This window comes from Oncorhynchus keta, chromosome 2, assembly GCF_023373465.1.
Source record: "Oncorhynchus keta strain PuntledgeMale-10-30-2019 chromosome 2, Oket_V2, whole genome shotgun sequence".
NCBI classification, from domain to species: domain Eukaryota; kingdom Metazoa; phylum Chordata; class Actinopteri; order Salmoniformes; family Salmonidae; genus Oncorhynchus; species Oncorhynchus keta.
In genome coordinates, this window is record NC_068422.1 from 26,829,616 (window position 1) to 26,854,602 (window position 24,987).

Consider the following 24,987-nt stretch of genomic DNA (forward strand, 5'->3'; position numbering starts at 1 on the left):
TGGAGAGCTCTATTTTTGTCTGAGGTCCTGACTGATTTCTTTTGATTTTCCCATGATGTCAAGCAAAGAAGCACTGAGTTTGAAGGTAGGCCTTGAAATATATTCACAGGTACACCTCCAATTGACTCAAATTATGTCAATTAGCCTATCAGAATCTCAGAAGCTTCTAAAGCCATGACATCATTTTCCAAGCTGTTTAAAGGCACAGTCAACTTAGTGTATGTAAATTTCTGACCCACCGGAATTGTGATACAGTGAATTATAACAGAAATAATCTGTCTGTAAATAATTGTTAGAAAAATAACTTCTGTCATGCACAAAGTAGATATTCTATCCGACTTGCCAAAACCATAGTTTGTTAACAAGAAATTTGTGGAGTGGTTGAGTGTAGGGGGCATTATTTTGATGTTTGGATGAAAAACGTAAACAAATGAAACTGCCTATTTCTCAGGCCCAGAATCTTGAATATTGAATATGCATATAATTAGGATTAATATAATAATTATCAGATTAGGATATAAAACTCTAAAGTTTCCAAAACTGTCAAAATATTGTCTGTGAGTATAACAGAACTGATATTGCAGGCGAAAACCTGAGGAAAATCCAACCCGGAGGTGCTGTTTTTCCTGAAAGCTCTCTGTTCCATTGCCTGCCTTCGCTCCAATTAAAGGGATATCAACCAGATTCATTTTCCTATGGCTTTCACAAGTTGTGAACAGTCTTTAGAAGTAGTTTGAGGCTTTTATTCTGAAAAAATGAGCGAGAAAGATCACATCGCGTCATTGTATGGATGGGAGCCAGCAGAGTTTTGCATGCGCAACAGCTTAGAGCAGACTTTTTCTTTCTCTCTCCTATTGAAGAAGGTACAGTCCGGTTGAAATATTATCGATTATATATTTTAAAAATAACCTGAGGATTGTTCCCAAAGAATATATTTTGTTTACAGGAAACTCACTCTACATCCTTAGATGAAGTTGCGTGGAAAAAAGGAATGGAGCGGTGAAATCATTTTCTGTCATGGACACGGTAACTCAAAAGGAGTGATAATATTAATTTACAAAAATGTCGATCTGAATGTGCAACTAGTTAGGAATGATGTGCAAGGAAGATGGATCTTTATTAATATGAAAGTGGATGAAAAAGACATTTGGCTCATTAACTTGTTTGGGATAGGGGGCAGCATTTTCACTTTTGGATGAATAGCGTGCCCAGAGTGAACTGCCTCCTACTCAGTCCCAGATGCTAATACATGCATATTATTATTAGTATTGGATAGAAAACACTCTGGAGTTTCTAAAACTGTTTGAATGATGTCTGTGAGTATAACAGAACTCATATGGCAGGTGAAAACCTGAGAAAAATTCAACCTGAGAAAATTTCAACCAAGAAGTGGGAAATCTGGTTGGATTGGCGGAGATCTTTGTGGGCTATACTCGGCCTTGTCTCAGGATGGTAAGTTGGTGGTTGAAGATATCCCTCTAGTGCTGTGGGGGATGTGCTTTGGCAAAGTGGGTGGGGTTATATCCTTCCTGTTTGGCCCTGTCCGGGCGTGTCATCGGATGGGGCCACAGTGTCTCCTGACCCCTCCTGTCTCAGCCTCCAGTATTTATGCTGCAGTAGTTTATGTGTCGGGGGCTAGGGTTAGTTTGTTATATCTGGAGTACTTCTCCTGTCCTATCCGGTGTCCTTTGTGAATTTAAGTATGCTCTCTCTCTAATTCTCTCTTTCTCTCTTTCTTTCTCTCTCTCGGAGGACCTGAGCCCTAGGACCATGCCTCAGGACTACCTGACACGATGACTCCTTGCTGTCCCCAGTCCACCTGGCCATGCTGCTGCTACAGTTTCAACTGTTCTGCCTGTGATTATTATTATTTGACCATGCTGGTCATTTATGAACATTTGAACATCTTGGCCATGTTCTGTTAAAATCTCCACCCGGCACAGCCAGAAGAGGACTGGCCACCCCACATAGCCTGGTTCCTCTCTTGGTTTCTTCCTAGGTTTTGGCCTTTCTAGGGAGTTTTTCCTAGCCACCGTGCTTCTACACCTGCATTGCTTGCGGTTTGGGGTTTTAGGGTGGGTTTCTGTACAGCACTTTGAGATATGATGTACAAAGGGCTATATAAATACATTTGATTTGATTTGTTTTGATTTAGGTTTGTAGTTTTTCAAAGCTTGGCCTACCAAATTCACAGTGTCTATGGGGTCAAGTTGCACTTCCTAAGGCTTCCACTAGATGTCAACCGTCTTTAGAAACTTATTTCAGGCTTCTGCTATAAAGGAGGGGGGAATGGGAGCTGAATGAGTCAGTGGTCTGTCAGAGTGTCTCGGGCTTTTGACGCGTGGTCCCGACGGAGTTAGCTCTCGTTCCAGTGCTTTTCTACAGACAATGGAATTCTCCGGTTGGAACATTATTGAATTTTTCTGTTGAAAACAACGTAAAGATTGATTCCATACATCGTTTGGCATCTTTCTACGACCTGTAACGGAACTTTTCGAGTGTTTGTCTGGACGTAGTGCTCCCACCTCATGGAGATGAACAACAAGTGGCTATTTGGACATAAATGATGGACTTTATGGAACAAATCAGTTATTTATTGTCGAACTAGGATTCATGGGAGTGCATTCTGATGACGATCATCAAAGGAAAGTGAATATTTATAATGTTATTTCTAACCTCTGTTGACTCAAACATGGCAGATATTTCTTTGGCTGGATTGGGCTCTGAGCGCCGTACTCAGATTATGCTTTTTCCGTAAAGTTTTTTTGAAATCTGACACAGCGGTTACATTAACTTCTTAAGGTATAGGGGGCAGCATTTTCACTTTTGAATAAATAGCGTGCCCAAATTCAACTTCCTGCTACTCATGCCAAGAATATAAGATATGCATATTATTAGTGGATTTGGATAGAAAACACTCTGAAGTTTCTAAAGCTGTTTGAATCATGTCTGTGAGTATAACAGAACTTATGTAGCAGGCAAAGCCCCAAGGACTAACCGTTCAGAATTATTATTTTTTTAGGTCTCTGTCTGTTCATTGAGTCCTCATTGGCAAACAATAGTTATTAGGAACTTATTTTCAGTTCCTACCGCTTCCACTGGATGTCACCAGTCTTTGGAATTTGGTTGAGGTTATTCCTTTGTGCAATGAAGAAGTCTGGCCATCTAGGAACTACGTAACACTGTTGAGAGTTGTGCAAGAATTGAAAAGTAGCTTGGTTTGTTGTGTTCCTGTATTGAACACAGATAGACCCATCTTCAATTTGATCGATTATTAACGTTTAAAAATACCTAAAGTTGTATTACAAAAGTAGTTTGAAATATTTTGTAGTGACGTTGCGCATTTTGGAAGCTGTTTTTTCTGGATCAAATGGGCCAAATAAATTGACATTTTGGATATATATGGACGGAATTAATCGAACAAAAGGACCAATTGTTATGTTTATGGGACATATTGGAGTGCCAACTAAAGAAGCTCGTCAAAGGTAAGGCTTGTTTTATATTTTATTTCTGAGTTTTGTGTAGCGCCTGCAGGGTTGAAATATGCTACCATCTTTGTTTACTGTTGTGCTATCATCAGATAATAGCTTCTTATGCTTTCACCGAAAAGCATTTTTAAAATCTGACATGTTGGCTGGATTCACAACGAGTGTAGCTTTAATTTAGTATTTTACATGTGTGATTTAACCTCTTGTGACGAGCAATCCCGGATCCGGGATCGTAATCATAGCCTCAAACGAATTAGCATAACGCAGCGGACATAAATACCCCTAGAAACTTTTCCTATTCATGAAAATCGCAAATGAAATGAAATAAATATATTCAAACACAAGCTTAGCCTTTTGTTAACAACACTGTCGTCTCAGATTTTCAAAATATGTGTTACAGCCAACGCTAGACAAGCATTTGTGTAAGTTTATCATGGCATAATGCTATGCTAGGCTCTGCTGGCAGCAGGCAACATTTTCACGAAAATAAGAAAAGCAACCAAATTAAATAATTTACCTTTGAAGAACTTCAGATGCTTTCACTCAGGAGACTCCCAGTTAGATCGCAAATGTTCCTTTTTTCCAAAAATATTATTTTTGTAGGCGAAATAGCTCCCGTTTGTTCATCATGCTTGGCTGAGAAATCGACCGGAAAATGCTACCTATACAACGCCAAACTTTTTTCAAAATTAACTCCATAATATAATCATAATATAATATCGACAGAAACACGGCAAACGTTGTTTAGGATCCATCCTCAAGGTGTTTTTAACATATAAATTCGATAATATATCCGTCGAGGAAATTGGTTTCTCATAAGAAGCGATTGGAAAAATGGCTACCTCAGTATTTTACGCAAGATTTTCTGCGGGAGACACCATGTGACCACTTGCTATATATGGTTCCTTACGGCTATTCTTCAATGGAAATGCGTAAAAATACGTCACAATGCTGTAGACACCTTGGGGAATACGTGGAAAACGTAAGCTCATTCGTAGCTCATTCACAGCCATATAAGGAATCATTGGCATGAGGCGGTTTCAAAAAATGCGGCACTTCCTGGTTGGATTTTTATCTGGATTTCGCCTGTAACATCAGTTCTGTGGCACTCACAGACAACATCTTTGCAGTTTTGGAAACGTCAGAGTGTTTTCTATCCAAAGCTGTCAATTATATGCATAGTCGAACATCGTTTCGTGACAAAATATCTTGTTTGAAACGGGAACGTTTTTCATCGAAAAATGTTAATAGCGCCCCCTAATGCATAACTGGTTTTAATGAAAGTTTGATTTTTATATGATTTTTATTTTATTTGCCGCACTGCATTTTTCCTGGCTTTTGCCAGCGTCCTCTATACCATAAGAAGTTAAGGAGAAGTCTATCTTTAATTCTGTGAATAACACTTGTATCTTTTATCAATGTTTATTATGAGTATTTCTGGGATTTGATGTGGCTATCTGCAAAATCACCGGATGTTTTGGAATCAAAACATTACTGCATGTAACGCGCCAATGTAAACTGAGATTTTTGGATATAAATATGCACATTATCGAACAAAACATACATGTATTGTGTAACATGATGTCATATGAGTGTTATCTGATGAAGATCATCAAAGGTTAGTGATTCATTTTATCTATATTTCTGCTTTTTGTGACTCGTATCTTTGGCTGGAAAAATGGCTGTGTGTTTTTGTGACTTGGCTCTGACCTAACATAATCATATGTTGTGCTTTCGCTGTAAAGCCTTTTTGAAATCAGACAAGAAGTTCATCTTTCATTTTATCGATTGGACTTGTTAATGTGTGAAAGCTACAATATTTTTGAATTTCGCGTGCTGCCTTTTCAGCGGAATGTTGTCGAGGGGTTCCGCTAGTGGAAAGCTAGAAAGGTTCATCTATAATGGTCCAAATCAGGATGATCCATACTTCTTTGAAAATATTTATACCAATTTATTGAACTTACAGCCAACAAATGATCAAATCATTCTGGTAGGAGACTATAACACAGTGTTAAATACCTCAATGGACTGTAAAGGAAATCACTCTACAAACTACTTTCACCGTGCAGTTAAGGAAATCACAAATATTATGGACACATTAGAAATAGTGGATATTTGTAGACTAAAAAACCCCGACCTAGAGAGATATACATGGAGGAGACTTAATCAAGCTAGCCGTCTTGACTACTTTCTTGTCTCTTTCTCTCTTTCTCTCTTGCATCAAAGGTGAAAAAAAAATAATGGGAGACAGAACGCGATCGGATCATCATCTAATTGGCCTTCACATAACCCTTATAGAATTTCCACATGGACAGGGATATTGGAAATGTAATCAAAGTTACTGGATGACAACTCATTTTTAACTAAGACAAAATCATTTATAACTGAATATTTACAGTATAATATAGGAACAAGAAATTCACTTATTGTTTGGGATACCTTTAAATGTACCTTCAGAGGTCATTCAATTCAATGTTCTATCAATAATAAAAAAGCAGTTTCTGGCTAAAGAGACAAGACTAACAAGGGAAATACATGAACTAATAGTACAGATAGATAGCAATAAAAACGATGTTACAGAGACAAAATAAGTTAGAGGAAAAACAAAAAGAACTCGAGGAACCTATTCAAGAACGATCTAATGAAATATATTTAAAAAATAAAGCAAACTGGATGGAATATGGAGAAAAATGCACAAAATTCTTCCTGAATCTCCAACACAGGAACGCTAACAAAAATAATTTGCAGAAACTCGTTACTGAAGTCATTTATGATTCTCCGAATTATATTTTAAAAGAGGAAGATGAATATTTTAAGCAGATGTTCTCTTTTCCGTCTCATCCTCTCCCACTGAATGAAGATTACTGAAAGGAAGTCTTTCCAAATAAAACAAAAAATGGAAAAATTAACAAATGTACAGAAAGATCAGTGTGAAGGCCAAATTACAGAGGAATAACGTTGAGGCTATTAAATCCTTTCAGTCTGGAAAAACACTAGGGCTTGATTGCATACTGGTAAGAGGTCTATCAAGCCTTTTTTTGATATACTAAAAGCGCCATTGTAAGATTGTTTTAATTAATCCTACAGAAATGGTCTGTCAGGTACTAAGCAGGAAGGTCTTATTTCACTATTATTAAAACAAGACCCAGATGGCAAATATAAAGATCCAGTCTATCTTAAAATACACGACAGCAACTCTTCCACCTCAGGAGGCTGAAGAAATTCAGCTGAAATTTGCCTGCTTCTACAGAAGCACCATCGAGAGAATACTGTGGGACTGCATCACAGCCTGATATGGAATCTCCACCACCGCGAACCGTTAGTAACTACAGAGGGTGGTACGCTCAGCCAAATGCAGCATTGGGTGCACACTGCCTTCCCTCCAAGACACCTACAACACCAGATGTCACAGGAAGGCCAAGAAGATCATCCGGGACATCAGCCACCTGAGCCACGGCCTGTTCTCCTCGCATCCATCACTTTGACACACGCAGTACAGGAGCATCATGGCTAAAACTAAGAGACTGGGCAATAGCTTCTACCCCCAGACAATCAGCTCGGAGCTTAACAATTTCACTATACACTGCAACTACATCTGTGACCCTGTGCATGTGACTAAATACAATCTAATCTAATTTCCACTGCGGGACTAAAATGAATATGACTGTTAAGGAATGTAAATGTCACCACCAGCATCAGATCGTCACAGCTCACTCTCTCAGCACATCCATCTCAGGTAATAGAAACAAACACACACACACACACAAGTATGATTTAGTGCTGCAGGCTCCAAGGCCATTGAAAATTAGTTACTGGTGTTAAAAGTCAGTGGTTTTCAGTAATGATGCTTCACTCACTGTGTGTGTGTGTGTGTGTGTGTGTGTGTGTGTGTGTGTGTGTGTGTGTGTGTGTGTGTGTGTGTGTGTGTGTGTGTGTGTGTGTGTGTGTGTGTGTGTGTGTGTGTGTGTGTGTGTGTGTGTGTGTGTGTGTGTGTGTGTGTGTGTGTGTGTGTGTGTGTGTGTGTGTACATGCATGCATGAATGGCTGTGTGGGCATGTGTGTGTGCGTGTTTTGAAGGCCTTTCGCATTGTGACGTTGTTTGACTTAGGGAGGCTATTACAGTCAACAAATCAACTTTGACATTTGGGTAGGACCAAATATTCACATTTGGAGCTAAAAGTGTAAATAGTTTCCAGATAGCTCTTTATACCAAAGCTCATTTTCGGTCACTAGTCTTTGTCTGAAAGTGGTCCTGTTTCAGTGTCATCTATCACTTTCACATGTCTTAAATCAATAGCTTCCCTTCATCAGTTTGGAAAAGACAAATGATGGCACCTCCCTCCCAAGGAGACTAAAAAACACACATACAGAGGCATGCACACACACACATATACAGAGGCACGCACGTATGCGGAATACACACACACACTGAAGGAGACTAAGAAAGATGCAGTGGTCTAGATGAGTAATTATATCTCTGAGTGAGTGATAGAAGTCTATTTAGAAGTAAATAACACCAAACACATTCATCTTTCTACCTTTTTTTTCTCTTTTCCCCCACACTTTGTGGCCTTTTTGTGATGAGTCCAAATTTGAGATTTTTGGTTCCAGCCTCCGTGTCCTTGTGAGACGCGGAGTAGGTAAACGGATGATCTCCACATGTGCGGTTCCCACCATGAAGCATGGAGGAGGAGTTGTAATGGTGTGGGGGTGCTTTGCTGGTGTCACTGTCTGGGATTTATTTAGAATTCAAGGCACAATTAACCAGCATGGGATTTGCCATCCCATCTGGTTTGAGCTTAGTGTGACTATCATTTGTTTTTCAACAGGACAATGACCCAAAACACACCTCCAGGCTGTGTAAGGGCTATTTGCTAAGAATAGTGATGGGGTATTGCATCAAATGACCTGGCCTCCACAATCACCCGACCTCAATCCAATTGAGATGGTTTGGGATGAGTTGGACCGCAGAGTGTAGGAAAAGCAGCCAACAAGTGCTCAGCATATGTGGGAACTCCTTCAAGACTGTTGGAAAAGAATTGCAGGTGAAGCTGGTTGAGAGAATGCCAAGAGTGTGCAAAGCTGTCAAGGCAAAGAGTGGCTACCTTGAAGAATCTAAAATATATGTTGATTTATTTAACACTTTTTTGGTTACTACATGATTCCATATGTGCTATTTCATAGTTTCATGCCTTGTAGAAAATAGTAAAATAAAGACAAACCCTTGAATGACTAGGTGTTTCAAAACTTTTGACTGGTACTGTATAAATACAAAAAAACATACTGCAACATATGTTATGTTAAAAAAAATCTCTGGGAATTGTGGTCTTCAAGAGCTTTTGACAGTGATTTGGTGGTCCCCTGAAAGGGGGAACAAGACAGAGTGGTTCACATCTTAGGCCTTATTACAACATTTTTATCTGTCTTTTCCCCCTTTTTTCACACTATCTTTCACTATAAAGTGTGTTATGGACGTGAGTGATACAAAATGGAAGTTGATTGATCAGTTGAATTTCCTACCACATACAAATGTGCTATATCTTAATTTGATCTGTGTTGTCAAATTGAATTTTCCTGTGCAGCAGGAAATGCAAACAGTGTATACAAGGTTTAAAAGGCTTCTGAAGTTTGTAATTTACACCTAAGAAAATGTCAGACTTGATTAACAAAAGATGTATCAACCCTTACAAAAATGTCAATTAACATTACATTTACATTTAAGTCATTTAGCAGACGCTCTTATCCAGAGCGACTTACAAATTGGTGCATTCACCTTATGACATCCAGTGGAACAGCCACTTTACAATAGTGCATCTAAATCTTTTAGGGGGGAGGGGGTGAGAAGGATTACTTATCCTATCCTAGGTATTCCTTAAAGAGGTGGGGTTTCAGGTGTCTCCGGAAGGTGGTGATTGACTCCGCTGTCCTGGCGTCGTGAGGGAGTTTGTTCCACCATTGGGGGGCCAGAGCAGCGAACAGTTTTGACTGGGCTGAGCGGGAACTGTACTTCCTCAGTGGTAGGGAGGCGAGCAGGCCAGAGGTGGATGAACGCAGTGGCCTTGTTTGGGTGTAGGGCCTGATCAGAGCCTGGAGGTACTGAGGTGCCGTTCCCCTCACAGCTCCGTAGGCAAGCACCATGGTCTTGTAGCGGATGCGAGCTTCAACTGGAAGCCAGTGGAGAGAGCGGAGGAGCGGGGTGACGTGAGAGAACTTGGGAAGGTTGAACACCAGACGGGCTGCGGCGTTCTGGATGAGTTGTAGGGGTTTAATGGCACAGGCAGGGAGCCCAGCCAACAGCGAGTTGCAGTAATCCAGACGGGAGATGACAAGTGCCTGGATTAGGACCTGCGCCGCTTCCTGTGTGAGGCAGGGTCGTACTCTGCGGATGTTGTAGAGCATGAACCTACAGGAACGGGCCCCCGCCTTGGTGTTAGTTGAGAACGACAGGGTGTTGTCCAGGATCACGCCAAGGTTCTTAGCGCTCTGGGAGGAGGACACAATGGAGTTGTCAACCGTGATAGCGAGATCATGGAACGGGCAGTCCTTCCCCGGGAGGAAGAGCAGCTCCGTCTTGCCGACGTTCAGCTTGAGGTGGTGATCCGTCATCCACACTGATATGTCTGCCAGACATGCAGAGATGCGATTCGCCACCTGGTCATCAGAAGGGGGAAAGGAGAAGATTAATTGTGTGTCGTCTGCATAGCAATGATAGGAGAGACCATGTGAGGTTATGACAGAGCCAAGTGACTTGGTGTATAGCGAGAATAGGAGAGGGCCTAGAACAGAGCCCTGGGGGACACCAGTGGTGAGAGCGCGTGGTGAGGAGACAGATTCTCGCCACGCCACCTGGTAGGAGCGACCTGTCAGGTAGGACGCAATCCAAGCGTGGGCCGCGCCGGAGATGCCCAACTCGGAGAGGGTGGAGAGGAGGATCTGATGGTTCACAGTATCGAAGGCAGCCGATAGGTCTAGAAGGATGAGAGCAGAGGAGAGAGAGTTAGCTTTAGCAGCCTCCGTGATACAGAGAAGAGCAGTCTCAGTTGAATGACTAGTCTTGAAACCTGACTGATTAGGATCAAGAAGGTCATTCTGAGAGAGATAGCGGGAGAGCTGGCCAAGGACGGCACGTTCAAGAGTTTTGGAGAGAAAAGAAAGAAGGGATACTGGTCTGTAGTTGTTGACATCGGAGGGATCGAGTGTAGGTTTTTTCAGAAGGGGTGCAACTCTCGCTCTCTTGAAGACGGAAGGGACGTGGCCAGCGGTCAGGGATGAGTTGATGAGCGAGGTGAGGTAAGGGAGAAGGTCTCCGGAAATGGTCTGGAGAAGAGAGGAGGGGATAGGGTCAAGCGGGCAGGTTGTTGGGCGGCCGGCCGTCACAAGAGGAATATAATTATAATTATAATGAAGGAATATTTTCCTGCGGTGAGATACTGCTCAAACCACTGGCTTTTATAACCTTGTGGTGCTGCTCCAATGGGGCTATAATGTATATATTATATATCATATTAAAGTACAATGATGAGAAATCTCCATTACATGAGGCGGGCTCACATCCTGCTCATCAATGACTGATGTAAACTTAACTCCAACTGTGGATGGGAGAAAAAGAAGGTCCTCTCAGAAAGTATAGGAGAGGTAGATTTTTACAGCTGAAGGAAAATGCTTTATTCTCTCATCCATCTCATGACATTAACACACACACACACACGCACCCACATGCCCGTGCGCAAACACACACACAATACACACACACAATACACACACTCAAGGAGACTAAGAGTTTGGACCGTTGTAAAGGTATTGTCATATTAAAAGGAGATCTCTTCCTATGGGCTTGGCTTCTCTCCCATGCCCAGTCAGATGAGACTGCAGTCAGAAAATCGATTCTAATACCGTCCGTACTGTACCTCACTGGGTAACAGCTTTATCCCTCAACCTGGGGTGGGGTAGAGAGGACTGTAGTCATGATTACAGAAATATGCTGTTCTGCCTATCTCCATTTGGCCCATACACTGGCCATCCATTGCCACATTATTTTACTGTGTGTGTGTGTGTGTGTGTGTGTGTGTGTGTGTGTGTGTGTGTGTGTGTGTGTGTGTGTGTGTGTGTGTGTGTGTGTGTGTGTGTGTGTGTGTGTGTGTGTGTGTGTGTGTGTGTGTGTGTGTGTGTGTGTGTGTGTGTGTGTGCATGTGTGTGTGTGTGCATGCAAGTGTTTGTTTAAATGTATGTGTTTGTCTGTGTCATTGTATTTTGTGTGTATGCGTGTCTGTGTGTAGACATAATTTCTCCCCTTGTATGTCAGTCTGTAGAATGAACGAGCCCATTGTTTTGTAATTACAGCGGTGCACTGAGCAAAAGAGGAGACAGAACACCACATCTCTCTTCTAATGAACTGTCATAACACACACTGAGGAGGGCGGGACACACAGCAAGCATGAATTATGACTACGCACCTACAGTCACACAAACACACACACAGACACACACACAAATATAAAACCCACATCATAATATGGGCTGGGAGAAGAGACACTAAACAGAAAGCCTGAGTTATTGTTGATATGCTCAAATGAGATAAGAGGTTAGTAATGGGGTGTAAAGGACAGAAACTGACATAGAAAGACAGATCTGTTTAGAGAGAGCTGTGTATAGTGAGTTCTGCAGTGTGAGTGTGTTTCTCAGTCTGAGCACGTGTGTGTGTGTGTGTGTGTGTGTGTGTGTGTGTGTGTGTGTGTGTGTGTGTGTGTGTGTGTGTGTGTGTGTGTGTGTGTGTGTGTGTGTGTGTGTGTGTGTGTGTGTGTGTGTGTGTGTGTGTGTGTGTGTGTGTGTGTGTGTGTGTGTGTGTGTGTGGCTCTTGTACCTTTCGGTCTACGCAGGCTACAGATCGTCCAGCCAAGCGGTTGGCTACATCGCGGTGTTCGTTAATATCATCGTTTAACAGATCTTCAAACCGGCCATTACGGAACTTAAAGAGCTTATCAGAGTAGGTGGCACGACCTTCAGGAGAGGAGGAGGATAGAAGAGGAGAGGAGGTGGAGGAGGAGGAGGAGAGGAAAGAAGAGGGGAGGGGAGAAGAAAAGAGAAAAGAAAAGAACAGAGAATATTTTAGATTTAAATGAAGATAAAACATCTAGAATCCTATACAACCATTTTGGGGGTAAATAAAGTAAAGAGAAAATGATAAAGCTGTGATATTGTAGTTTTGGCAGTCAGTCCTATAAACTCTCTGAAGATTAATAGCGACACAAAGTCCTTATCTGTTACCTGATGAAGTCTGTGATTAGAAATGTTTATCTCTGCTATATTGATCCTCCCTTCCGTGTTTGTGTCTGAAGAGAGATGAGAGGACATGATCCGTGTGGATGTGTGTGTGTACTCGTGTGTGTGTATTAGTGCATGTGCGGGTGTATGTATAGTATATATTCTTAAACGTATGCATGCATCTCTCTGTGTGTGTGTATGCATGTCTACCTGAGAAGGCGTTGTTGGTATTGAGCACATAGATCTCCTCTCTTCCGTCTCCATCAATGTCGCAGGCTGTCACTCCGATGGCATTGCCTTGGCGATCTCTCAGAGCATAGAAAGGGGAGCTACGGTTGTCAACAGCAATGTTGACCAGTCTCTTCCTCTGCTTGTCGTACTTCAGAACCAGATTGGGACCATTGTACCTGTAAGAGACCAACAACAGAGTTAAAGGCTGCACATCATCTAAACCCTTTGACCTAGGCAATAGCAACATCAGAGTTACAGGGCACAGAGTTCCAGTGTTAACTTTAATATTTGCATAAATAATCGTTACCTTTTCATGGACATAATTCTAACGGAAGTTTTGAGAGATCATACTTGAAGATTTGTGAGGCAATGTTAGGGCAAATAGTACCTGTTTTAAGAAGAGTTCATTGTCGCCCATAGGGCTGCACCTACAATCATCAATCAATAATGGTGGAACAACAGGGAGTAATTGCCTTCTTGTATTTACTGGCCTCAAGATCGTGTTAACCCTCTGAGCTAAAGTTGAGTCATTAGTAAACACCAGTTTATGTCTTGTACCTTCAGGTATTTAGAATAATGTAAAAATGTTCAAGGCCCATCTAAGGTTCATAAGAGTACCCTTAGAAAAATCAGTTTCTAAAACTGTGTGTAGTTACTACAGTAGTTATAGGCTGGATGTTATAGGTTGTCGATATTATTTCTTAAAAGTCTATGCAGATTTGGGGGGTTCTAAGCTGACATATGGAATTGTTTTAGGAAGGTCACACCATGGATCATTTAACTATTTGATTTTCAATTTTAGGACCCCTTTAGGTATCCCCCAGAAATATTAAAACAATTATTTATAATATTACGTTATTGACGTGTCTTTCTTATATCTAGGAAATAGAAGAAAGCTTTGGAAATATTTGTAGTTTTTTGACACATTTAACCCCTTATTTTTATAGGCCCATGACACCATCATGTTCGTGAAAGTCTACCCTGGGGTCATATTTGTTTGTAGCCCAAACGGTTCGGACACTACAGACAAAAGTTGGCAAATTAGCGTTACTGATTTCAGACAAGTCCCGTGAGGCTTGTGGGGGTCGTAGAGCAAAACAGAAAACACCATCATATTTGTGAGAGTCTCCCCTTTCTATAGAATGGTATTAGTTTTGTAGGCTAAACCGTTCAAATGCTACAGTTGTTTTTGTGAGAAGACGGATTTCCGGATGTCTGTTGGTCTGAAACAGTGCTGTAGCTCTGACACTTTCCATGGCAGATGCAGCAGTGAAACATCGGCAGATGCGGAGAATTGAGACACAGCCCATGCAAAAACACAGACCTCAAGCTTAAACCGATGGATTCTTTATGTTACTTAGATTCAATCAAATGTATTTATAAAGCCCTTTTTACATCAGATGTCACAAAGTGCTATACACACACCGGTACACATAGGCTGGATGTTTTAGGCAGTAGATGTTATAGGCTGTTTGTTATAGGCTGTCGATGTTAAAGGCTGGATGTTATAGGCTGTTTGTTATAGGCTGTTTGTTATAGGCTGTCGATGTTAAAGGCTGGATGTTATAGGCAGTAGATGTTATAGGCTGTTTGTTATAGGCTGTTTGTTATAGGCTGTCGATGTTAAAGGCTGGATGTTATAGGCTGTTTGTTATAGGCTGTTTGTTATAGGCTGTCGATGTTAAAGGCTGGATGTTATAGGCTGTTTGTTATAGGCTGTTTGTTATAGGCTGTTTGTTATAGGCTGTCGATGTTAAAGGCTGGATGTTATAGGCAGTAGATGTTATAGGCTGTTTGTTATAGGCTGTTTGTTATAGGCTGTCGATGTTAAAGGCTGGATGTTATAGGCTGTCGATGTTAAAGGCTGGATGCTATAGGCCATAGATGGAGCAGAGAGATGATGGGAGGTCAAACAGAGTAAACCTCTCACTTATGGACACTTATCTGACGATCAGTGCTATCCATCATCCTTGGGACGTCCCAACCCTAAAACTTAAACCTTAAATTTAACCCCTCCCCTTACCCTTAACCATAACCATGACTCTTACTTTAACCATTTTAAAATGTCAACCTCAATTGGGTAGGGACGTCCCGGGTTCCCGGATAGCACATACCCTTATCTGACCTCAGTAATTCACTGACAACCCGTCTCATACTTTGACTATAGATGTGTTCTATGGAGCATAGACATACATTAAACTGTGTCTCATCTCGGAAACCCAGAACCAAATATCGCGTGAGATCTGGTTCTGGGGAGAGAGGTTGAGACTGAACTATGTCAAAATATGTGTCTATGGAATAATAATGCTGCTCAAAGATATACATGTATACAGTAGGCTATGTCCCAGTATTTTATGTCTGAGGGACAGGTTTACTTCCAAAGTGCCAGGCTTTTTCAGCGAGGTTAAAACACCAAAAAATTAAATCTAAAACATTAAACTATGTTAATTTACAATTGACTTTTTTATATATCTCACCATTATTTAATCTGTGTCCTCAATGTTCCCTTTAGAAAATATATGCACCTGGTTCAAATCTGGCCATTTGTCATGAATAATGAATAAAGGAGAAGAGAAGGGGATCTTCAGACAATGTGAAGGTTACCAGCCTGCTCTGATGAAAGGTTTGATGCCAAAACATCTTGTTTTTAAGAATAAAGGACCACTTCTTATTGAACTTCCAATCACTTAACTTCAACTAGATGCCACACTTCACTAAACTATATCATAGTCATGGGATGACAGTGCTTAATTTCACCATCCCTGTCTCTGCCCCTCCCTCCACTCTCCTGTATACTGCAGTCTCGCCAAACCTCTATCAGTGTAGCGCCATCCAGCATTATCCATTCTCATGAGTACCACTTGTCGAAGACTCAGGTCACCCTTATACACTTTCGTCCTGTAAAACACTTTATTTTTCATCCTTGTTCAGCCCTTCTCTCTCTTCCATTAGCTCAGAAAATGACAGATCTCTTCCCCCCTTTTCTTGTACATTTAGCTAAGTGAGTGACAGAACACTTCCTACCTTTGGTCAGAAATGATAGATCCCTTTCCCCCTATGTTTAGTTCAGTGAAGTAAAGATACCTTAACATAAGAGCAAGAGCTACGGACCTATTTAAACTTTAGTTAAGCAAACGATAGATCACTTTCCATTTTTCCCACCTTGTTGGGGTTATTGGAGAGATCACTATCTTGTCTTGGAATCGCTGTAATTGTCTCTTAGGTCCATAAATGGAAGAAAGCGTTTTACTGCTATAAACTCCCTGATTCTCCTGTTACTGTGAGAACGAATCAATTTTCCTCTTGAAACAGAATGGGATTTCACATTTTATAACAGAGAAGACATTTTGTTATGTAATTATCTGTAATAGACATAATTTGTGATAGTACTACCTTGTATTTCACTTAGTGTTGAAGCATGTCATGGTGGATTTTCTTGAGGCAGGAGTGAATTTAAACAGAATAGAGGTTGTTTTAGGTTTGTTTCTGTAATGTTACATAAAGGTTGATGTCATTTTGGCCACCCTGTGAATTTTCTATAAAACATGCCCTTGTGGATTTTCTTGAAGCAGGAATAAATGTAACAAGGTCAAACATAATTGAGAGTATATTAAATAGGCTGTTTTATAACAGTTTTGACCAGAGTCATATACAGTGCCTTCAGAAAGTATTCAGACCCCTTGACTTTTTCCACATTTTGTTACAGCCTCATTCTAAAACGGATTAAATAAAAACTCATTCTTAGCAATCTACACACAATACCCCATAAAGACAAAGCAAATACAGGTTTTTAGAAAATGTTGCAAATTGATTTTAAAAAAAATGCCTTATTTACTACGTATTCAGAATCTTTGCTATGAGACTCAAAATTGAGCTCAGGTGCACCTGTTTCCATTGATCATCCTTGAGATGTTCTTACAACTTGATTGGAGTCGACCTGTGGTAAATTCAATTGATTGGACATGACTTGGAAAGGCACACACCTGTCTATATAAGAACCCACAGTTGACAGTGCATGTTAGAGCACAAACCAAGCCATGAGGTCAAAGGAATTGTCCGTAGAGCTCCGAGATAGGATTGTGTCGAAGCACAGATCAAGGGAAGGGTACCAAAACATTTCTGCATCATTGAAGATCTCCACGAGTACAGTGGCATTCTTAAATGGAAGGAGTTTGAAACCACCAAGACTCTTCCTAGAGCTGGCCGCCCGGCCTAACTGAGCAATCGGAGGAGAAGGGCCTTGGTCAGGGAGGTGACCAAGAAGCCAATGGTCACTCTGACAGAGCTCTAGAGTTCATCTGTGGAGATGGGAGAACCTTCCAGAAGGACAACCATCTCTGCAGCACTTTACCCATCAGGCCTTTATGTTAGAGTGGCCAAAAGGAAGCCACTCCTCAGTAAAAGACATATGACAGCCTGCTTGGAGTTTGTCAAAAGGCACCTAAAGACTCTCAGACCTCAAGAAACACGATTTTCTGGTATGAGGAAACCAAGATTGAACTAAGGGCACTCTCATGACGTCTGGAGGAAACCTGGTACCATCCCTACGGTGAAGCATGGTGGTGGCCGCATAATGTTGTGGGGATGTTTTTCAATGGCAGAGACTGGGAGACTAGCCAGGACCAAGGCAAAGATGAACGAAGCAAAGTACAGAGACATCCTTGACATCCTGCTCCAGAGTGCTCAGGACCTCAGACTGGGTTGAAGGTTCACCTTCCAACAGGACAACAACCCTAAGCACACAGCCAAGACAATGCAAGGGGGACTTCGGGACAAGGCTCTGACTTGAACCGGATCAAACATCTCTGGGGAGACCTGAATATAGCTGTGCAGCAACGGTCCCTTTCCAACCTGACAGAGCTTGAGAGGATCTGCAGAAAAGAATGGGAGAAACTCCCCAAATACAGGTGTGCCAAGCTTGTAGTGTCATACCCAAGAAGCCTCGAGGCTGTAATCGCTGCCAAAGGTGCTTTAACGAAGTACTGAGTAAAGGGTCTGAATCCTTACGTAAATGTGATATTTCCGTTTTTTATTTTTATAAATGGGTAAAAATGTGTGCCACTTTCTCAATAATTGACGCTTCTGCATTGTGCTGTTTATTTATAATAGTTTTCAAAACCAATGACGATGTCCAGTGAAAGCATATATGCAATTTGTTTACACAACAACAGTATAGACTTGGAAACACAAACCTCTACGGGATCGGTGTCCCTATACCAGGACTGTTGAGCTAAAGTGCCCTAATGTGATTAGCATGACGTTGTAAGTAACAGCAAACTTTCCTGGACATAGACATGTCTTATATGGGCAGAAATCTTACATTTATGTTAATCTAACTGCACTGTCCAATTTACAATCTACATAAGGTGAATGCATATAAGGTGAATGCACCAATTTGTAAGTCGCTCTGGATAAGAGCGTCTGCTAAATGACTTAAATGTAAATGTAAATGTACAGTAGCTATTACAGTGAAAAATGCCATGCTATTGTTTGAGGAGAGTGTACAACAACAAAAAAACTTTTATCACGGCAACTGGCTTGCTACATTCACCTCTGAAGGTAAATAAGTTCTTCTAAGTTCTTTTGATTGGTTCTGAGACCTTCTAACTTACTCACCTGGCTATGAACATCTCAAGATTATCCACTGCTTCCTATGTCTAACATATTCTGGATCTGACACATTCTGACTGGTTCTGACCAATTCTGACTAGTTCTGATTAGTTCTATTGACCATGTCACTCACTCACCCGGCTACAAACATCTCAAGGTCTCCATCGTTGTCTACGTCGGTGACAGCCACTCCGTAGTTGAGCTGGGTGGGATTGTTGTCATAGTCCGGAGGAAGCATGGTCTCTGTGACCGCTGAGAACATGGGCTCTGACCGTTGGGCCGCAGAGAGGACAGGGAGGAATATACACACCCACAGGGACATCATCACCTGCAGACAGAATCACAACCTTAGGGATGCAAAATTGTAGCATCGTTCCTTTTCTGGAAATCCTGGTTTGAAAATTCTACATTTTCTGCATATTCCCTTCCGATTCCGGAAATCTTCTAAGCAGGACTTCTGGATAACCTTTATATTTTGGTCAAGTTAGCATAATTTTGCAACCCTCCACACCCCCAGAACAGCTGGGCATTGGAGGTGAAAATATGACATCACATTGACATCACATTCTGGATGAAAACTGTCTTTCTGGTTGAGAAGATTATAACCAGAACCAAACCAAATAGTCACTATTACAACCAGGTAAATACTTGTTTTTTTTATAACAAAATGTAATGGAAAAGGTGTCAGGCATATTGTAACCATCGATGGCCACCAGATTATCACCAGTTGATCTCGCATTAAACCATCAATAAGTGCTAAATTCACCAACACAGCTGATCTCATTTGCAACCATTATTGGTCACCTCATAACTGCACCCTAAAAGCTGATGTCGATAACACCTTCTGTCCTGCTTGCTACCAAGGTCTTTGAATATACAATACCAGTTAAAAGTTTGGACACACCTACTCATTCAAGGGTTTTTCTTTGTTTTTACTATTTTCTATGTTTGTAGAATAATAGGTAAGGCATCAAAAATCTGAAATAACACAACCAGCTTCATGAGGAAATGCATTTCAATTAACAGGTGGGCCTTTTCCAACAGTCTGAGCACTTGCTGGCTGCATTTCCTTCACTCTGTGGTCCAACTCATCCCAAACTATCTCAATTGGGTTGAGATCGGGTGACTGTGGAGGCCAGGTCATCTGATGCAACACAACATCACTCTCCTTCTTGGTCAAATAGCCCTTACACAGCCTGGAGGTGTGTTTTGGGTCATTGTCCTGTTGAAAGACGGGATGGCGTATCGCTGCAGAATGCTGTGGTAAATATGCTGATTAAGTGTGCATTGAATTCTAAATAAATCACAGACAGTGTCACCAGCAAAGCACCCCCACACCATCACACCTCCTCCTCCATGCTTCACGGTGGGAACCACACACGTGGAGATCCTCCGTTCACCTACTTCACGTCTCACTAAAAAACTCACATTTGGACTCATCAGACCAAAGGACAGATTTCCACTAGTCTAATGTCCATTGCTCGTGTTTTTTGGCCCAAGCAAGTCTCTTATTATTATTGGTGACTTTTAGTAGTGGTTTCTTTGCAGCAATTCGACCATGAAGGCCTGATTCACGCAGTCTCCTCTGAACAGTGGATGTTGAGATGTGTCTGTTTCTTGAACTCTGTGAAGCATTTATTTGGGCTGCAATTTCTGAGGCTGGTAACTCTAATGAACTTATCCTCTGCAACAGAGGTAACTCTGCATCTTTTTCCTGTGGCGTTCCTCATGAGAGCCAGTTTCATCATAGCACTTTATGGTTTATGTAACTGCACTTGAAGGAATTTTCAAAATTCTTGACCTTCATGCCTTAAAGTAATGCTTGACTGTCATTTATCTTTACTTATTTGAGCTGTTCTTGCCATAATATGGACTTGGTCTTTTACCAAATAGGACTTATGTATACCTACCCTACCTACCCTACCTTGCCACAACACAACTGATTGGCTCAAACGCATTAAGAAGGAAATCAATTTAAAAAATGTATGTTTTACATGGCACACCTATTAATTGAAATGCATTCCAGGTAACTACCTCATGATGGAATGCCAAAAGTGTGCAAAGCTGTCATCAAGGCAAAGGGTGGCTAGAATCTAAAATCTAAAATATATTTTAATTTGTTTAGGTGTTATTTCATAGTTTTGATGTCTTCACTATTATTCTACAATGTAGAAAATAGTAAAAATAAAGAAAAACCCTTGAATGAGTAGGTGTGTCCAAACTTATGACTGGTACTGTATTTTCGCCCTCTGGTGGGTATTATCATTGGAAAAACTTAGTCCTACATTTTGACCAGACAATTTAACAATCATTACGTACAACTGAAATAATCTCTACTGTGGCAATTTTTGTATGCATGGAAAACTTATGTTGGTGTACCCTATTCTATTTGATCAGTTTCCAATCTATGCAGTCCATTAAATACCACTGTCTTTAAAACAATTGTCTGGTATGGCCATTTCTTATCAAGATCTGGAATAAAATATTCCTGGACTGTCCATATTTGAAATGTGGAACTAAATTTTGTGATTCATTTTTTACATTTTTTATCAAAATATAATTTAGGCTAATAAAGTTATTTCAAATGGCATATGGTTTTTGATGCTCCTGATGCTCGATATTTCATTGCGGGTGGGAGTAGAGAACCTAGAAGCAGCTGTCTGGTATCATAATCACTTGACACAGATCGGCTAGTTTATTTTTGTGGGTTGTAATGCGTAGCACAGCACTACATTATGCCCGTTGGTTGCAAAGCTCTCGTCTTGTCTTCATAAAAAATAATTCTGACCATTAAAAAGACAATAACAAAACAGTCTTCTACAACCATAACGAGGCAATGGCAACCAGTTTTGACCGCTGGGGAAGGTCATTCCCATTGTAAATGTCAAGCACACACACACACACACATACACACACTGAACCTGATGGCCTTATAAAAGCTGACAACTTGATTTACCAACTGACTGTATAAACACCAAAAGCCATCATCACAGTCCCTCAGTTCTAATGTAATACAACAGAACCATTCTCATCTCAGCTGCCTGGTGCTGTGGATTCACTCACTGCTTAGTGCTTACACACACCGTTCTGCTTTGCCTCTGTCTGGGTGATATATGACTCTTTAATATCCTCCTCAACAATTCAATTTGAGATAAAACGGCATCATTGTCCCAGTAATCGGGGTAGGGTAATAGCAAGCTGTGTTTGTGTGTGTGTTTGTGTGTGCATGCAGCATGCATGTGTAAGTTTGGGCTTGCATCTATGTGTGTGTGTGTGTGTGTGTGTGTGTGTGTGTGTGTGTGTGTGTGTGTGTGTGTGTGTGTGTGTGTGTGTGTGTGTGTGTGTGTGTGTGTGTGTGTGTGTGTGTGTGCACATTCATGTGTACATCCGCGTGTCAGAGGGGGCTGGTGGGAGGGGCTATAAGTGGATGGGCTTATTGTAATGGCTGGAATTAAATACATGGGATGGAGTCAAACATGAGGTTTCCATATGTTTGATACAGTTCCATTCATTCCATTCCAGCCATTACAATGTGCCCGTCCTCCTATAGCTCCTCCCACCAGCCTCCTTGGCCGTGTGTGTGGGCAGCACAGTGATAAGAGGGTAGCGTTCAGCAAAGACAGTCTTGCGTTCATCACCTCTGGGTTAATGAATGGTAGAGAAGGGAAGAGATGTGGCCGTTTCTACCCATTAGAAGCGAGCATAATGACTGATGAGTCTGAGAAATACAGGCCATTTTACAGGCCTGCTAATGCTCTGTAATAGATAAGAGGGCAGAACATATATTATAAAAGGGGAGGACAGGAAGGGATAGATGAGTAATGGAACTTTGACCGAAAAACTATAACTACATAAAATATGAAGGAAAATGTGTTATGTTTTATAGGTGCAATGTTGGCCAGTGGTTGGTGAGAAAGTTTAAGGGTATACCACTTAAATAGAAACAAACTAACAAAGTACATGTATTGATCAATTAATAATTACCCGATGCTGCACACTCCTACCCTACTACAAAGATTAAAGATGTGTCACGTTGTATAATGATAGGAGGCAGGGAACCAGGTGTGCGTAATGAGACAAGACAGTCCGGGGTTGGTGGTAATGAATCCAATTCAGTGACGCGTAGAAGACCAGTGACGTAGACCTCCGGAGCTGGTGAACGGAATGAGCAGCAGTACCGGGGGGATCCGTGGCAAGATGGCACCAACAGAGAGGGCTGTCTCGCTTCTAGTCCTTAAGAAACTTTGCAGTATTTTTTTTTACATTGTTAGCCCAGAAAATCTTGCCCAGAAAAAGTGTTATTATATACAGCCGGGAAGAATTACTGGATATCAGAGTGACGTCTACTTACCAGCACAATGACTAGGAATACGACTTTCCCACCCAGGGAATTTTAACTGATTCCAGAGGCCTTCCCAAAACAACGCCGCCGGAGAAGAGGGAGAGGGAGAGGCAGAGGCGCGCACACCACCCACCGCTTCCAAGTATATTACTCGCTAATGTCCAGTCCCTAGATAACAGGGTCAATGAAATCAGGGCAAGGGTTGCTTTCTAGAGAGACATCAGGGATTGTACCATACTCTGTTTCACAGAAACATGGCTCTCTCGGGATATGCTGTCTGAGTCAGTACAGCCACCTGGATTCTCAGTGCGTTGCGCCGACAGGAATAAACATATCCAGGAAGAAGAAGGCGTGGGGTGTATGTTTCATGATTAATGACTCATGGTGTAATTGTAACAACATACAAGAACTCAAGTCCTTTTTATTTCTTTTTCACCTGACCTAGAATTCCTCACAATCAAATGTGACCATATTATCTCCAAGAGAATTCTCATCGATTATTGTCACAGCCATGTATATCCCCCCTCAAGACGATACCACGACGGCCCTCAAGGAACCTCACTGGACTTTATGCAAACTGGAAACTATATATACTGAGGCTGCATTTATTGTAGCTGGGGATTTTAACAAAGCATATTTGAGAACAAGGCTACCTAAATTCTATCAATATATTGATTGCAACAATCACGCTGGAAAAACACAGGACCACTGTTATTGTAACTTCCATGACTCATACAATTCCTTCCCGCGCCCTCCTTTCGGGCAAATCTGACCATGACTCCATTTTGCTCCTCCCTTCCTATAGGCAGAAACTCAAACAGGAAGTACCCGTGCAAAGGACTATTCAATGCTGGTCTGACAAATCAGAATCCATGCTTCAAGATTGTTTTGATCATGCGGATACCTGTTCACCCATGACTGCGTGGCCATGCACGCCTCCAATTCAATCATCAAGATTGCAGACGACACAGCAGTAGCAGGCTTGATTACCAACAATGACGAGACAGCCTACAGGGAGGAGGTGAGGGACAAACTGAAATGGTCCACTCACACAGACAGTGTGGTGAAGAAGGTGCAACAGCACCTCTTCAACCTCAGGAGGCTGAAGAAATTTGGCTTGTCACCTAAAACACTCACAAACGTTTACAGATGTACAATTAGGAGCATCCTGTGAGCTGTATCACCGCCTGGTATGGCAACTGAACCTCACACAATCACAAGGCTCTCCAGATGGTGGTGCGGTCTGCACAACGCATCACCGGGGGCAAACTACCTGCCCTCCAGGACACCTACAGCACACAATGTCACAGGAAGACCAAAAAGATAATCAAGGACAAAACAACCCGAGCCACTACCTATTCACCCCGCTACCATCCAGAAGGCGAGGTCAGTACAGGTGCATCAAAGCTGGGACCAAGAGACTGAAAAACAGCTTCTATCTCAAGGACATCAGACTGTTAAACAGCCATCACTAGCACAGAGAGGCTGCTGCCTACATACAGACTTGAAATCATTGGCCACTTTAATAAATGTAACAGCAGTCACTTTAATAATGCCACTTTAATAATGTTTACATATCTTGCATTACTCATCTCATATGTATATACTGTATTTTATACTATCTATTGCAGCTTAGTTTATGCCGCTCTGTCATTGCTCATCCATATATTTATATATTCTTATTCCATTCCTTTGCTTAGATTTGTGTGTATTAGGTATTTGTTGTGGAACTGTTAGATATTACTTGTTAGATATTGCTGCACTGTCAGAACTAGAAGCACAAGCATTTTGCTACACTCGCAATAACATCCGCTAACCATATATATGTGACAATAAAATTTGATTTGATTTATTATTAAATCCTTTGTTAAGCTAGCTTGGTGCCAAACCAAGACAGAGGTCTTACACAAGCTCTACTGCTGCAATGAGACAGCAGCTGCATCTCAATGGTCTAACGTGGCATCCTCTCTTCCCCTCCTTTCTTAATTTGCACTTATCCAAGAGTTGGAACTGTGTTAATCTCAACAGTCTAAAAAGTATCTTTCTTCTCATTTC

At 41.4% G+C, this 24,987-nt stretch overlaps 1 protein-coding gene across 1 annotated transcript in view; it reads right to left on the reverse strand.

Annotated features, from left to right (window-relative positions):
• Positions 1 to 24,987, reverse strand: part of crtac1b (cartilage acidic protein 1b) — a 64,775-nt gene that overhangs the window by 37,685 nt on the left and 2,103 nt on the right. Inside the window, exons 2-4 of the mRNA XM_035741650.2 lie at positions 18,728 to 18,918; positions 12,960 to 13,156; positions 12,349 to 12,485 (exon numbers count right to left, since the gene is read on the reverse strand). Coding sequence (XP_035597543.1) covers positions 12,349 to 12,485; positions 12,960 to 13,156; positions 18,728 to 18,915 — 522 coding nt within the window. The 5' untranslated portion in view covers positions 18,916 to 18,918. The remainder of the gene's footprint in view (positions 1 to 12,348; positions 12,486 to 12,959; positions 13,157 to 18,727; positions 18,919 to 24,987) is intronic.